Source organism: Pipistrellus hanaki (genome assembly GCF_964339955.1).
Source record: "Pipistrellus hanaki genome assembly, chromosome: 14".
NCBI lineage: Eukaryota > Metazoa > Chordata > Mammalia > Chiroptera > Vespertilionidae > Pipistrellus > Pipistrellus hanaki.
In genome coordinates, this window is record NC_140516.1 from 231,451 (window position 1) to 248,651 (window position 17,201).

The 17,201-nt window shown below is 42.5% G+C and overlaps 1 protein-coding gene and 1 pseudogene across 2 annotated transcripts in view; one reads left to right on the forward strand and one right to left on the reverse strand.

Annotated features, from left to right (window-relative positions):
* The first annotated feature begins 203 nt into the window (after positions 1-203).
* Positions 204-17,201, forward strand: part of GHITM (growth hormone inducible transmembrane protein) — a 35,921-nt gene continuing 18,923 nt past the window's right edge. The window contains exons 1-6 of the mRNA XM_084904185.1: positions 204-344; positions 1,248-1,413; positions 2,878-2,977; positions 4,096-4,207; positions 5,092-5,233; positions 16,082-16,190. Coding sequence (XP_084760311.1) covers positions 1,282-1,413; positions 2,878-2,977; positions 4,096-4,207; positions 5,092-5,233; positions 16,082-16,190 — 595 coding nt within the window. The 5' untranslated portion in view covers positions 204-344; positions 1,248-1,281. The remainder of the gene's footprint in view (positions 345-1,247; positions 1,414-2,877; positions 2,978-4,095; positions 4,208-5,091; positions 5,234-16,081; positions 16,191-17,201) is intronic.
* On the reverse strand, positions 11,602-16,042 carry LOC311632547 (tumor necrosis factor alpha-induced protein 8-like protein 3; annotated as a pseudogene). The gene has a single exon. The product of its transcript is annotated as a tumor necrosis factor alpha-induced protein 8-like protein 3 (transcript).

A 17,201-nucleotide genomic window follows, 5' to 3' on the forward strand; every position in this document is an offset into this window, starting at 1 on the left:
AGTCGGGTAACTCTCACACCACGTCTTGCATGTGTTGAATAATGTTTGTAACCGCTGGAAGGAAACCGTTAAGACAGAGCTCTGGCCACTGGCCTGGGACTCAGGCCATCCCTTCCAACCCCCTGGCACTGGCCCCGCCCCTCGGCCCAGACCCCGCCCTCGTGCCCGCCCCTCTGTCGCAGGTCGTCCTGTGATTGGCTGTCTGTAGTGCGGCCGCTTCTCCGGACGTTACGTCACGCCGTGAGCAGGGGAGCTGCGCGCGCTGACGGCGGAGGCGGACGAGCTGAGCCGCCGCTGCGTTTCGCGCCTGAGGGGCCGTGCGGGTGAAGCGACCCGGAGCTGAGGTGCGGTTCCCGCTGCGGGCGCCCGAGGTCGCCGTGCTCTCGGGGCCGGGGCCGCTGGGGGCGCCGGGGCCGCCGGGGGCGCGAGGGCGGCGGCTGCGTCACAGCCCGCGGCGCGTCGCCTGTGCCGCCCGCAGTGACCTGTGGCCGGGCGGCGCCGGGCCTGCGCGACCGGGCTCGCCTCGCTGCCTCTCCCTGGACCGCGAGTGCTGAGTCACCCGCCGCCCGCAGGCGAGGGTGCCCGCGGCGATGTTGGGTGGGTGGACGGGGCGAGGCTCGCGCGGGCGCTCGCCCCGGCCCGGGCCGGGGGCTGGGGCGGCCTCGGGCGCCTTTAGGGTCGGATCCGAGGCCCAGGTCCAATCCGGGTCCTCCCACTGTCCTGGGGCAGGCCCCGCGAGCGCCCCCGCGAGTGCAGGCGGAGCTGGTGCTCGGTTGACGGTGGGGACCCGTGGACGCAGGGCTGGGAACAGAGCCGGACAGACTGAGATGGGCGTTCTCAGCGAGAATTACGGGCTTTGGGGTGCAGGTTAAAAATACATATTCCTGCGTCCCACCCTGGAGGTTGGATCATTAGGACCAGCAGAGTGAGAGTCCGGAATCTACACTTAAAGGTGCATCCCAGGTGGTTTTAATAACTTGAATACTTTGCATCCCATTGGAAGAGAAGTCATTTTGGCACGTTTGGCAGAAATGTGTTTGGTTTCCATTGATGTCTTATAAACTTGCAATGCAGTGTGACCTTAGGTACTTGTCTCTTCCTGGGTTTTGTAGGACGAATTTCCTGAATTAACAAGGGACAAGCAAAAGATTAAAATTTTAAAAGCTCACTTAGTCCCTCTTTTCAGCCAAATATGATTGGCCCCTTTTTGTCCCTGCTCACGGTGGTTTCTGTCTTTGTCTCTCCAGCACCTGCGACCTGCGGGGAGCCTGGCGCATCACCATGCTGGCCGCGAGGCTCGTGTGTCTCCGGACGCTGCCGCCGAGGGCCTTCCGCCCGGGCCTTTCCACCAAGGCCGCCCCTGTGCTGAGGGGCCCCATCAGGAAGGACCCCTGGCCCTTAGCCCCCAGCAGGGTAAAGATCACCTGGATGCCGCTAGGGCTGGCTCTCTGCTCCCCAGCCAGCTCTCTGCTCCACCATTAGTCATTTACTGGAATAGCTAGCCTTGAAAATGCCCCAGATTAGCTCTTTCTCCCCATTAGTTTTGTATCTTTCTGTTCCATCTTCAACTCGTGTGAAAGAGAAAAGGAACTAGAACTTTTCCGTTTTTTACAGCTCTTGGTTTCTCATTAAAATAACTAGTGAAGGATGAGAGCTATAGTGTAGCATAGAGATCATGGAGCCTATAGTGAAAAACTTTACCCTGGGATTATTACCAGTTGTCAATCATATTACTAAACTAGAGGCCTGGTGTAGACATTCGTGCAGTGGGGGAGGGGGGGGGTGGTGGTGGTGGTGGTGGTGGTGGTGGGGGGGGGGGGGGGTGTCCCTCAGCCCAGCCTGCACCCTCTCCAATGTGGGACCCCTCGAGGGATGTCCAACTGCCCGTTTAGGCCTAATCCAGGCAGTCAGACATCCCTCTCACAATCCAGGACTGCTGGCTCCCAACTGCTCATCTGCCTGCCTGCCTGCCTTCCTGATTGCCCCTAACTGCTTCTGCCTGCCAGCCTGATCACCCCCTAACCACTCCTCTGCCAGCCTGATTGATGCCTAACTGTTCCCCTGCAAGTCTGATTACCCCTAACTAACCTCCCCTGCAGGCCTGGTCACCCCTAATTGCCCTCCCTTGCAGGCCTGGTCCCTCCCAACTGCCCTTCTCTGCTTACCTGATCACCCACAACTGCCCTCCCTTGCAGGCCTGGTCCCTCCCAACTTCTCTCCCCTGCTGGCCATCTTGTGGTGGCCATCTGTGTTCACCTGCAAGCAAGATCTTTGACCACTTGGGGGCAGTCATCTTTTGTGTTGGAATGATGGTCAATTTGCGTATTACTCTCCTGTCATTTAAACTTTTGTTTAGGAAATAGTAAAATCGGGCAGGTAAGAGAAAGCCATTTCTTTAGATAATAGAATCCTGACATTCAGAGAACTATACATTTTGGAACGGGAGGTAGATAAGGACATATACAGAATCTAGAAGAGATTTTACCTTTTAAATGAACCGTTTCACTGTTGAAAAGGAGCTAAAATGGAGATAGTAGTCATTCCTTTGGCTTTGTGTTAAGGAAAGAAACTTTATTGAGCTCATTTTCCAGATGGAAAAAAAATGTAGCTAATAAAGTCTGTAGTTTATGAAATATACATTCTGAAACTTTAAGAAGTTAAGTTGTAAAGAATTAGCAAGTCACTTTGAAGTTAGAGCACAAATACAATGGGGTCTCCATTTAACATTTAAATTGGCTACCGTACTTTCATAGTGAAAGTACATGCACATAAAGTACCAACTTTATATAGAGTTTTTTAGTGTAATAAGATCCTGTTTTATCGTTAATGTTCTGTTTTGTTGTGGGTGGTGTATGTCTTTATTTTCATATGTATCAGGAATATGCCACCAAGACAAGAATTGGGATCCGGCGTGGGAAAACTGGACAAGAACTCAAAGAAGTAGCAATGGAACCGTCAATGGAAAAAATATTTAAAAGTAGGTGCCTAACCAGACCTAAGCCTAGTTCTCCGGGAAGGCCCTATTAACTGGCTACCCTAGAAGCTTCTCGGAAGCTGTACCTTCAGTTCACAGTTTGGAATTCAGCTTTGCAAGTTCAGAAACTAGATTGTTAATCTACTCAAAGCCAGCCAAGGTTCCTTAACCTTGCAAAATGTCAATATATTATGTGGGAGACAGCCCTAATCGGTATCCCATGGGATATTTCTGTTCAGTAAATTGGCCCTAGAAACCAAATTATATGAATACTATGGCCATAGAATAGTAACATTTGTGTACAAATTTAGACTAAAGGAAGTAAGCTGGTCTTCATGAATACCTTTATCTAGTTAAGTTCTTTCTTTCTCAGTATTAAAAGCAAAAGCACCCTCTCCCTTAATTCAGCGGCATAAACATGGTTCACTTTTTTCCTTAACTCCATATATAAAGCACCATCTTTGCTACTGTCACTTTAGACACAACGTGATCTCTTAACATTTCTTTCTTTAAAAAAATTATTGCTTGATTGATTTTAGAGAGAAGGGGGAGAGAGAAAAGAAAACATCAATTGTCTACTTTATATGCATTCATTGGTTGATTCTTGTATGTGCCCTGAACAAGGGTCAACACTAACCAACTGAGCTTCCCAGCCAGGGTTCTTTCTCATCTTTGCTTTCTAGTTGTCATGAGAACATACCCCAAACTTTTGAAAAATATATATTTTATTGATTTTTTACAGAGAGGAAGGGAGAGGGATAGAGAGCCAGAAACATTGATGAGCGAGAAACATCGACTAGCTGCCTCCTGCACACCCCTCACAGGGAATGTGCCCGCAACCAATGTACATGCCCCTGACCGGAATCGAACCCGGGACCCTTCAGTCCACAGGCTGACGCTCCATCCACTGAGCCAAACCGGTTTCGGCTCAGCAGTGTTCTTACTAGTCCCCTAATTCTAAGGCCATTTCTATATATACTAATTATAGCTATTACAAAGAAGTATGGTGTATAATTTGATTTCCCTCATTTACTCTAAGCATGGGGAAGGGCTTACTGCCAGCATTTTAATTTAGTTAAAACATGACAGTGTTAACCTGCATTTTCTCCTGTGTTCTGCAGTTGATCAGATGGGAAGATGGTTTATTGCTGGAGGGGCTGCTGTTGGCCTTGGTGCATTGTGCTACTATGGCTTGGGAATGTCTAATGAGATTGGAGCAATTGAAAAGGCTGTGTAAGTAAATTGTTCCCAAACAGTTCTAGCCTTAAAGGCTCCAATTTTCTTCTCATTCTTACCTTTGTCCACTCGGAATGTTTTATGTCAAGTCTTGTGTAGCAGAAAAATGAATACAGATAGGATCTCTTATTTCCCTGACCTATATTTATTCAAACCTAAATAAAATTCTTTTTCCAAGGTTATATATATATTCAGGTAAGGAGAAAATGTGTTGCTTTGTATATGAGTCAAATGCTTATGTCTCTTATTTTTTTTATTATGGCTGTGTTTATTTTTTAAGTAGATTTATTAAGGCATACTTTTTATAAGTTCACCCATTATGAGTATACAATTCAGTGATTCTTGAATGTATAGAGGTTCAACTATCACCACAGCTTTTTTAGAACATTCCCATCACCTGGTAAAGATCCCTTATGCTTAGTTGTAACCCTTCCTTTCCCAATCCCAGGAAACCATTAATCTACTTTTTGTCTTTATAGATTTACCTTTTTTGGACATGAAGTATGAATAAAATCATGCTGTGTGTGGTCCTTTGGGCCTGGATTTTTTCACTTAGCACAATGCTTTTGAAGTTCAGCATTTTGTAGAATGCATATATCTCATTCTTTTTTTGTGTGTGTTTTTAATTGCTTCAAAAATTTCCATCACCATTTATACCCTCTATGTTCTTTTCCACCTCCACCCATCAGCCCCCCCTATATGTCTTTATCATTTACGTTTTATGGTAACTTCAATGTATGCATCGTTTCCGAGATAAATAAGGTGAATAAGATTTAGAGCAGTAACATATTTCCCAAGACCTCCCAGCTACTCTGATTCAACCAAAATTCACATTCAGAATCTTATAAATTAACATTTATTTATTCATTTATTTTTTACAGAATTTGGCCTCAGTATGTGAAGGATAGAATTCATTCTACCTACATGTACTTAGCAGGAAGCATTGGTTTAACAGCCTTGTCAGCCCTGGCAGTGAGCAGAACTCCTGTTCTCATGAACTTCATGATGAGAGGCTCTTGGGTTGTAAGTCAGCTATTTTTTGTTTACCTTTTCCACTATGTATCAAAAGATTAGACAAAAAATATTGGGACGGTGTTAAAGGGAAAGAATGCCTTACTAAATTTAACAGGTTTTTGTTCAAATAATATATGAAATTAGTAGTGCAGCTGAGCTAGAGTAAAAATTCTACAGTGAAGTACTACGTCAGCTATATTTTCTTGGATGTGTATTTTATAGTGGCAAAGGGGTTAGAAATCAAACTTATAGGAATGTCCTATTTATCTAGCAGATAAATGTCTACCAAACTGCCTGTATTTTGCATATCTTATAGCAATTTAAGAGTACAATAGTGCTACAACTATTCTGAGTTTCCTTGATCACCCTATTTTGAATGAGTGTTTCTCTTTTTTTTTTTGTATTTTTTAAAGCACTTTTTAATCTCTTTTTTTTAATTAAGGTATTATATGTGTACATTGCCTTCCCCACCTCACTCCAATACATGCCCTTACCCCCCAGTGTTTTGCGTTGTCCATTGGTTATGCTTATATGCATGCATATAAGCCTGTCAGTTGATCTCTTATCTCCCTCACCTCTCCCTAACCTTCCCAATGTAATTTGATAGTCTATTTGATGCTTTGTTGCCTCTGTATCTACCTTTTTGTTCATCAGTTTATAATGTTATTTATTATCCACAAGTGAGTGAGATCATGTGGTATTTTTCTTTGGTTGACTGGCTTATTTCACTTAGCATAATGTTCTCCAGTTACATCCAGGTTGCTGCAAATGGTAAGAATTCCTTCTTTTTTTATGGCAGCAATAATACTCCATTGTGTAGATGTACCATAGTTTTCTGATCCAGTCATCAGCTGATGGGCACCTAGGCTGTTTCCAAATCTTAGCTATTGTAAATAGTGCTGCTATGAACATAGGGTGCATATATCCTTTCTGATTGGTGTTTCTAGTTTCTTAGGGTATATTCCTAGGAGTGGGATTCCTGGGTCAAATGGGAGTTCCATTTTCAGTTTTTGAGGAAACTCCATACTGTTCCCCACAGTGGTTGCACCAGTCTGCATTCCCACCAGCAGTGCATGACTTTCTTTTTCTCCACATCCTCGCCAATACTTGTCATTTGTTGATTTGTTGATGATAGCCATTCTGACAGGTGTGAGATGGTACCGCATTGTCGTTTTGATTTGTATCTTTTGGATAATTAGTGACTTTGAGCTTGCTTTCATGTGTCTGTTGGCCTTCCTTCTGTCTTCTTTCGAAAAGATTCTATTTAGGTCTGTTGACCATAAGTTGTATAATCTGCCTATAGATGTTGGAGATTAAACCTTTATCAGTGATAACGTTTGCATATATGTTCTCCCATACAGTGGGCTTTCTTGTTTTGTTGGTTTCTTTTGCTGTGCAAAAGCTTTTTATTTTGATGTAGTCCCATTTGTTTTATTTTCTCTTTAGGTTCCATTGCTCTAGGAGAAGTATCAGTGAAGTTTTTTCAGCATATGTCTGAGATTTTGCTGCCTGTGGATGCCTCTAGTATTTTTATCATTTCCCATCTTATGTTTAAGTCCTGTATCCATTTTGAGTATATTTTTGTGTATGGTGTAAGTTGGTGATCTAGTTTCATTTCTATGCATGTATCTGTCCAATTTTCCCACCACCATTTATTGAAGAGACTGTCTTGACTCCATTGTATGTTCATGCCTCCTTTGTCAAATATTAATTGAGCATAGTGGTTTGGGTCGATATCTGGATTCTCTATTCTATTTCATTGGTCATTATGTCTGTTCTTGTGCCAGTACCAGGCTGCTTTGAGAACAGTGGCTTTGTAAAACAGCTTGAATCTGGTATTGAGATACCTCTTACTTTATTCTTTTTTCTCAGGATTGCTTTGGCTATTTGGGGTCTTTTTTTGTTCCAGATGAATTTTTGGAGAGTTCTTTCTAGGTCTGTGAAATAATGCTGTTGGTATTTTAATGGGGAATGCATGGAATCTATAGATTGCTTTGGGTAGTATGGATATTTTAATGATATTGATTCTACCAATCCATGAACATGGTATGTTCTTCCATCTGTTTATGTCTTCCACTATCTCTTTTTTTAGAGTCCTGTATTTTTCCACATATAGGTCTTTTACCTCCTTAGTGAAGTTTATTCCTAGGTATCTTAATTTTTTTGATGTGATGGTAAATGGGATTGCTTTTTTGGTCTCTCTTTAAGTTAACTATTGGTGTATAGAAATGCCATGGATTTTTTGGTGTTACTTTTGTATCCTGCTACATTGCCAAATTCATTTATCAAGTCTAATAGTTTTTTGATGGAGTCTTTTAGTTTTTTATGTACAATATCATGTCATCTGCAAATAAGGACAATTTTACTTCTTTTCCAGTTTGGATGCCTTTTATTTCTTTTCTTGTCTAATTGCAATGGCTAATGCTTCCAGTACTGAGTCATACAGGAGTGGTGAGAGTGAGCATCCCTGTCTTGTTCTTAGGGGAAATGGTTTTAGTTTTTGCCCATTGAATATGATGTTAGCTGTGGGTTTGTCATATATAGCTTTTATTTTGTTGAGGTATGATTCTTCTATTCTCACCTTGTAGAAAGTTTTTATCAAGAAAGGGTGTTGGATTTTGTCAAATGCTTTTTCTCAATCAATTGATATGACTGATTTTTATCTCTCAATTTGTTGGTGTGATGTATCACGTTTATTGATTTTCAAATATTTTACCATCCTTGCATCCCTGGGATAAATCCTACTTGGTCATGGTGTATGATCTTTCTGATGTACTGCTGGAGCCGATTTGCTAGAATTTTGTTGAGGATTTTGGCATCTATGTTCATGAGGGATATTGGTCTGTAGTTCTCTTAAATTGTGTTGTTTTTATCTGGTTTTGGTATTAGGGTGATGCTGGCTTCATAGAAGAAGCATGGAAGTGTTCCTTCCTCTTGAATTTTTTGGAATAGTCTGAGGAAGATAGGTTTTAGTTCTTCCTTAAATGTTTGGTAAAACTCCCCTGTGAAGCCATCTGGCCCCAGGCTTTTGTGTGTGTGTGTGTGTGTGTGTGTGTGTGTGTGTGTGTGTGTGTGTGTATATATATATATATATATATATATATATATATATTGATTTTTTACAAACATCAATTAGAGAAAATCATCGATCAGCTGCCTCTTGCACACACCCCATTGGGGATATGCCCGTAAGCCAGGTACATGCCCTTGACTAGAATCGAACCTGGGACCTTTCAGTCCGCAGGCCAACGCTCTATCCACTGAGCCAAACCTGTTTCGACTGAGCCAAACATGTTTCGACTGGCCCCGGGCTTTTATTTGACGGAAGCTTTTTGATGACTGCTTCAATTTCTTCCATAGTTATTGGCCTGTTGAGCTGTTTGATTCTTCCTGATTGAGTTTTGGAAAGTTATATTTTTCTAGGAATATGTCCATTTCCTCCAGGTTGTCCAGTTCATTGGAATAGAGTTTTTCGCAGTATTTTTTAACAATCCTTTGTATTTTGATGGTGTCTGTTGTTATTTCACCTCTTTCATATCTGATTTTGTTTATTTGGGTTCTCTCTCTTTGTTTCTTGGTTAGCCTGGCTAGAGGTTCATCAATCTTGTTTATCCTTTCAAAGAACCAGCTCTTGGTTTTGATGAACTTTTGTATTTTTATTTTGGTCCCTATGTCATTTATCTCTGCTCTGATTTTTGTTATTTCATCCCTTCTGCTTACACTGAGCTTTTCTTGTTGCTCTCTAACTCTTTGAGTGGAAGGGTTAGGTAATTTATTCCCATTCTTGTTTTTTGCAGTAGGCTTATAGTACTTGAATTTCCCTCTCAAGACTGCTTTCACTGTGTCCCATAGATTTTGGATTGTTTTGTCATTTGTTTCCATGATGCTTTTTATTTCTTCCTTGATCTCTCTGGTAACCCAGTCATTTTTTAGTAGCATGCTGTTTAGTCTCCATGAGTTTGATTTCTTTGGATTGTTTTTATTGTAGTTGATTTCCAGTTTTATGCCACTATGATCTGAGAAGATGCTTAATATGATTTCTATCTTCTTTTTTTTAATCAAACTTTATTGTTCATATTACTACAAAAGTTCCTCATTTTTCCCCCTCCACCAGGTTCCCACCCCACCCTCTGCCCTTTCCCCACCCCCCATTGTCCTTGTCCATAGGTGCACAGTTTATGTTCAGTTTCTTCCCCCATCCAACATTCCTCTTTTGTCAGTCCACTCCCCTCCCGTATCTCTGATTCTATTATAATCAACAATTAATATTGTTCATCAGGTTTTTTAATTTCCTTGTTTTTTTTTTAATTAATAAACTTTTATGTTTTTAAGAATAAATTTTAAAATCTAATAATTTTAAACCTTGTTTTTTCTGCCCTGGGAACTGAGAAGCAAACTTGTTTACATGTAAACTTGCCCTTAGGCTATCAAAAGGCATAGCCATTCAAATGTAAATGAACAGATTGTTTAAAGATAGCTGCTGGCTGGAATTGGATTACCTGTTCTGGGTGGGAAGGGCTTGTCCTCCCCTTTTTCCACTAAAATTAAGGTGTTAGCTTTAAAACCTCTTTTTGGCAAGAGACCTTAAACTTTCAGAACTTTAAATTTTTCAGGTAGTAAATCAATTACCATATTTTCCGGCGTATAAGACGACTTTTGAAACGAAAAAAAGTCAACCGAAAATCGGGGGCAAAAGACCAAAATTGCACAAAAATTACCTGCAGATCTTGACGGCAAAGTAAGTCTTTTCTTTGAAGTGGGGTGTAGTCTTATACAGCGAATATAAGCCTAAACCTATGTTTTGACTAAAATTTGGGGGTCGTCTTATGTGCTGGAAAATACCGTACTTAGCATTTTCTCAAATCAATAATACCTCCACATGCCCAAGGATACACTTCACACAAAAAACACTTCCAAATAGATCAACCAACCTCATCCAGACCCCACACAAGGCACTCACAGATCAACACCCCAGCGCTACAACAACTCAACACATCCAGATCTAAGCCTTCATCACTTGATTCAGCAGACCCTCACGTTCCCCCAAAAGTTTCTAGCCATGTCTGAGAAGCAGCCCTGGGGCATGGACAGGTGAGTTGCGAGCTGTTACGGGCCTGGTTACTCTGGGCCTGGCCGCTGTTACTCTGGGCCTGGCCTCTGTTGCTCTGGGCCCGGCTGCTCCAGGCCTGGATGCTGCTGCTCTGGTCCAGCTGCTCCCCACCTGGCTGCTCCGCGCCCTGCTGCTCCGGGCCTGGCCACTACTGCTCTGGGCCCGGCTGCTGCCGCTCCGGGCCTGGCTGCTGCTGTTCCGGTCCTAGCTGCTCCCGACCTGGCTGCTCCGCTCCCAGCTACTCCGCGCCTGGCCGCTGCTGCTCTGGGCCCGGGTGCTGCTGCTGTAATGTGCCTTAGCATCGGTCTCTTGGTGTTCTTTTTGCTTGGGACTCTGAGCTTCTTGGATTTGTGTGGGTTTTTTCTTCTCTATCTCAGGGAAGTTTTCTGTCATTATTTCTTCGCACAGGCTTTCTATTCCTTGTTCAGTTTTCTCTCCTTTTGGAACTCCTATTATTCTAATATTGTTTTGTTTCATGTTGTCCCAAAATTCCCTTAGGCTCTCCTCCTGCTTTTTAAATTTTTTTTTCTAGAAGCTGCTCTACTTGGGTATTTTCCTCCATATTGCCTTCTAGCTCACTGGTGCAGTCCTCTGCTACTTCTAGTCTACTCTTGATGCTTTCTATTGAGTTCTTTACAGATTTATGTTATTTTTCATTTTTTTTTTTTTTTTTTTTTTTAAGGGTAGTTTGAATTTATTAACAAACTAGAGAAAACAGCACACAATGACTATGAGAAGCCAAGAAAGATGGGTGGGGTTCACTTTGCCTGACTCTCCTGTGCAGCCGGAATAGACCCTCCTGGGCCTCACGGACTGTGCTCCTTAGAGGATGGAAGGGGGTCCCGCAGGAAGCACAGTTCTCTGCTTCTGCGTGACAGGTGGGACTCTACCCCCCACTGGAGGATCATAGAACTGCACAGCTAAGATCCAGAAAACAGAGCTCTTTTCCCAATTTGCAGCTATACCTTTTCACACCTTTAGATTCATTTTCAATTTTTTGAAATAGCACGTCTAGAGACAGATTGAAAGCCCATCCCACCAGAGACTATTGTTCTGTTCTTTGCTGCTTAATAGTCGATCCAAGTGGCTCCCTCACACTCTGAAGAGAAGACCCTACATTAGCGTCTTCAAAGTCATGAACATACGTTGTTTCATTTGATCCTCACAGCAGCCCAGGGAGGGAGGCAGGCAGGCAGGCAGGCAGGCGGGCGGGCAGGATCCAAAGGATGGAGTCACAACTGGTAGAGCTGGGAAACCAAACCATGTCCTCTGCCTTCTGGGCCAGGGCTCCTTCTACTCAACAGGTGAACTGAGCTCTCCTTGATGAGCAGGGCAACCTTTCTGCTTAGCGTAGAACAGTGGTCGGCAAACTGCGGCTCATGAGCCGCATGCGGCCCTTTGGCCCCTTGAGTGTGACTCTTCCACAAAATACCACGTTTGGGTGTGCATGTACAGTGGTATTGAAACTTCGTGGCCCATGTGCCAAAGTCGGTTTTCGGCTCTCAAGAGATATTTCCATCATCGTACTGTTGATATTTGGCTCTGTTGACTAATGATTTTGCCGACCACTGGCATAGAAGACATGTCCTTTGGGCTCGCAAACAAAGGTGATTTAAATTCCAGACCTAGTCAGCAAGCTCAGGGGACAAACACACCTGAGCTCAATTCAGCATCCACATCAGAGGGACGAAAAGGACAGAACATGGGCATCTTTGACGAGGGTTTCTTCCCGTTTTCTTGGTGCTCACCCAGACCACACTGGAGGCTGTACCCAGAACGCAGCAAAGTCCAGGAGGAAGGAAGATATTCAGAGGACTTCCTCATCTAGCAATTTATTGATTGCTTCACACATCCTCTTGAAGCTGGATCTACAGTTTCCATCCAGACTATAAAGGGTAGAGAGGAACTCCACATCAGCAAAGTGGTTGAAGACGTGGTTGATGAGCCCATGGGTCCTGGGGGTCAGGTGTTGCTGCACCAATTCCTGCACCAGGTCCTTGCATTCGTGCAGGAGCTTGGAGAGCACGTTCCTATCAAAAGTGTATTCCACCTCAGAAGCTGACGATAGTCATGGTGGTCTGGTTCAGCTTCTTCCTGAACTTCTCCATGATAGTTACCTCCTCCTGGTTGAACTGGTTGTTCTGGTAGAGGATCCCAATTTTGATGGCCACCTTGATTAAGTCTTTCATGATCTTGTGGGCTTCCTTCTTGTTGTGGGTGTGCTCTTTGACTTTGTAGAGCTCATCAAAGATCTCACTGCTGGTGTCATCGATCAGCATGTTGGCCACAGTCTTGCTGGCTATTTTGCTCAGAATCTTCTGGGCTTGAAGGGCAAAACTCTTGGAACTAAAGACATCAGGACCTGCAGTGGCGGTGGGCTCACCCTCACTCTGCTCGCCGGAATCTGAATCTATGCTGCGGGCTGCGGGCTGGGCGTCCACAGTCTCTAGCCCGTCTGCGGGGCGCTGGGAGCCAGCGGGCATCCTGGCCCAGGTTGTCGGGCGTGGGTGGTGCAGTCACCCGAAGGCATAGCCCAGGAGGCATGGGCTGGGCTGGCACGGCGGCCACAGCTGCGACCAGGAGGCAACTCCCCGCTCCCCCCTCCCGGTGCCTTGGCCGGTGCCTGCGCAAGGGGAGCCTATTTTTCATTTTTTCTTGGCCCTTCATTTCCTCTTGGTTTTTACTCATATTGTCGAATTTGTCTTCCATTCTTTTCAGCCACCTAATGACCATTTCTCTGAATTCTTTCTCTGATAGGTTGCTTGCCTCTATTTCATTTATTTCCTTTTCTGGTGATTCCTGCTTTTCTTTCATATGCAGGCTGTTTCTTTGTCTCTCCATAGTCTCACGTTTCTGGGTGCCTGGTTATGTAGTTCTCTCTCTCCTTATCCCAGGTGAAATCTGACCTTTCCGTGTTTGAGTGTAGAACTCCTGTGAATCCAAGTGTTTGCACCAATTGGGGACCGGTGTTCTGAGGCTTGCAGCTGTTCGGTGGTTGCCATAGTTGTAGATTTTCAGGCTTCCAATAAGACCCACTTTCCCCTTCAAGATGGCATGGTCTGATGAGTGTTTCTTGTACATTTTTTATTTTACTAAATACCAAAAACTAATTTCAAGGGTGGTGAAATCACCCTATTTTTCTACTCTCTGGTTGAAGAGATAAACTAGAGTAAGTGGTAAAGAATATACAATAAGAAGTAGAAAGTTTTATTTATTTATTTATTTTTTTAAAATATATTTTATTGATTTTACACAGAGAGGAATTGAGAAGGACAGAGAGTTAGAAACGTCGATGAAAGAGAAACATCAACCAGTTGCCTCTTGCACACCCCCTACTGGGGATGTGCCCGCAACCAAGGTACATGCCCTTGACCGGAATCGAACCCGGGACCTTTCAGTCCGCAGGCCGACGCTCTACCACTGAGCCAAACCGGTCCCGGCGAGAAGTAGAAAGTTTTAAATCAGTTGAAAGATTATTTTTGTCTTGGACTAGTAGAGAAGTCCCGTGAAGTTTTATCTCATCAGGGCTATTGAAGCCTGTCATTTCTTATTTTAGGAGAGTACAAGGGTATTGCAAGTTTGCAAAAACAGCTTGAGCAAAGAAAGCAGTTATTAAAAGTGCCTTTACAATTCCTTAGCATATTTGAGGGCTTGAGTGTGAAGACGACATTAAGGGACTGTGTGATTGGCAAGCTGAGAGGAGTGCCTAAGCAGTGAGGCCATTGCAGAGGACTGGAACAGCAAAGGCCTTGTGGGTATTGGAGTATGGAGAACTAGTGTGGAAGTGCCAGTGTACTAGCTCTGCCTTTGCAAGATCTGATGATAAGAATGTGAACTAGAACAGTGAGTGTGAGGCTGGACGGGAAGAGAAGATGGGAGAGTCTATGTAATAATACTTAGAGATGTCCCATGGCACACCAGTTCTCTATAGGTAGCCCAAATCCATCCAACCTCCAAATCTGTAACATTTACACAGATTGTACATTCCAAAAGGAATACTTACAGTATCATAGCCATGTGGACAGTCAGTATTCTTAGGATATTATTTCTCAGATGGGTGGCATGGATTGCCTAGCCTACAGGTTCTACAAGGCACAGAGTAAGCATGTGCATTCTCACCAGGAATGTTAGTTGAATCAATAGTACATCATTTACAATAGTGCTTTTTGTAATTAAGCAAGCATGGCTATATGAAGAAGATCAAAATTCACAAAGGAAAAAAAAAAAATTCACAAAGGAATTTAGCCCCTAAAATAAGAATGTTAAAGAAGTTTTGTGCATGGGCTATATTCTCCTGTGGGCATTACCCTGTTTCCCCGAAAATAAGACAGCATCTTATATTAATTTTTTCTCCCAAAGTTGTGCTAGGTCTTATTTTCAGGGGATGTCTTATCTTTCCATACACTAGGTCTTATTTTCGGAGGATGTCTTATTTTTGGGGAAATACGGTAGATCACTCTCATATGCTTTTACTCTTGTACTTATGTAAAAATTTAGGAAGCCAGACAGATGCTTCAGTGGTGAAGATGTAGTCTTTTTTTTTTTTTTTTTTTTTTTTTTTTTTTTTTTTTTTTTTTTGAGGGGGCGGGGGTGACATGTCTGTAGACACTGATCATTGTATTAAGTGTCTTTGGAACAGAGGAGAGTTATCTTGACACCTCTTGGCAGCAAGGGGACCCACCATAAACCTTCCCAGACAAAGAGAAAGTTCTGAAGTAAGTCAAACAGGAAAGAGTTCTTAGGCACAATGAACAGAATTAAAGAGGCATAAGCCTGAGGCATGTTTGTGCAGCTGGAGTGGAGACTGGAAAGTTGAAAGGCAAAAAATGGAACTGGATCATGAAGGTGCTTAAAAGAAAAAGTGTAATTGTGATAAATAACCTGAAAATGCTTTGCACAGAGATATGTGAAGTAGTTTTTAGTAATTGTCCATTGGAAAATGGTAGAATAGAACTCAGCATGTTGTTCTGTTTAATGTGAATGGAAGCAGCAGGTGCCTGTGTGTCAGACAGACAGTGCAGATGATGAGGCAGGTCTGGAGCATCACACAGGATTCTTAGCATCTGGAGAAAAACCTTCCCAACCAGAAGCATTTGCATTCAGTTACGGTGTTCATTTGTTTTTAGTAATTGGCCAAATAAAATACATGCTATCTGATTCTGTCCAAAAGCTACAAGTTTACAGTTTTCCCTTTAAATTTCCTGGCTATTTGTTATCATCTTTCTTCCATTACCTATATTGCTTTCTTGTTATATACACAAGGAATCTTTACAAATCATAATAATGGAAACCTAAGGCAACGAAAAGGGAAGAGGGCCAAGTCAGCCAGAAAGTTTGAAGGAAAGAAACAGTCTTATTTCTTCTCTTTTCCATATATATATATATATTTTTTAATTGGTATATCTTGATTAATATTTTTAAATGTTATTAGTGCTATACTAGAATGTAATTTAAAAATAATTATTCTGGGACTTGTAAAGAGATTTTGTGAAACCTATGTCTAAAAAGAATAAAATTTTTAAAAGATGACGTTATTAAGTCAAAGCTTAATTCTGTATTCACTTAAAACTGTCTGCAAATTTAAGGGTGTTGGCACTCTTGTAACTTGGCCAAATGGAAATAAAGACCTTTTATGTGTTGGAAAAAACATGGTTTCTTGGAAAGATTAACTGAAAATTAGAACTTGTGGGCTTCTACTTTGTTGTTGTATAAGGATAGATTTTTCTTAATAATATGTGTTCTTTCAGACAATTGGTGCAACCTTTGCAGCCATGATTGGAGCTGGAATGTTGGTACAATCAATACCTTATGACCGGAGCCCAGGCTCAAAGCATCTTGCTTGGTTACTGCACTCTGGTATGTTCTAGTTTTCAGTTGTTATTAAATAAATCTTTAATACCACCTTTTAAGTGGCTTTTCACAACCACACATGCTTTGTACATAATTTAGTTAAGCTTCATGTTTAGAAAAACTTGGTAATTTTCTACTTACTACTGTTTATATACTAAGACCATGGAAATCCCCAGTACTAATCTTACCTCCTGTATAGTCTAATGCAGTGGTTGGCAAACTGGCTCACGAGCTACATGAGGCTCTTTGACCCCTTGAGTTTTTAGCAAAAGCCAGCTTAGGTGTACCCTAATTAAGTTAATAACAATGTACCTACTTATATAGTTTAAGTTTAAAAAATTTGGCTCTCAAAAGAAATTTCAGTCATTGTACTGTTGATACTTGGCTCTTTTGACAAATGAGTTTGCCAACCACTGGCCTAGTACATGCAGAGATTTTCTTTTCTGTGTTTTATCTAATAACCAAGATGATTTTATTTATTTCTTTTTAAAATATATTTTATTGATCTTTTACGGAGAGGGATAGAGAGTTAGAAACATCGATGAGAGAGAATCGTTGATCAGCTGCTTCTTGCACAACCCCTACTGGGGATGTGCCTGCAACCAAGGTACATGCCCTTGATTGGAATTGAACTTGGGACCTTTCAGTCCGCAGGCCGACGCTCTATCCACTGAGCCAAACCTGTTTCGGCAACCAGGAGGATTTTAGACCTGATACCCATCACAATATATGTTTGTGACTAATGCATTTAGGGCAGTTCTTGGCACAAGGTAACATTGGGCAGGGCAAAGGCTGTCAGCCCTGCTATTGCAGGGCAGTTTTCATATCCTTGTAGGTATATTCTGTGATTTTTTTCTTAATTGTTGCAAGACAAATATTTGAAAGTTCAGACAAAGTTTCCTGGCATAGTTTGTTTCTAGGTTGAATAAAGAGCCAACCAGATCGAGAAACAAAAATGCTTCCTTGGTGCATGTTCTCTACCACAATGCAAGACATTTTATAAGCATTTCCCTGAAA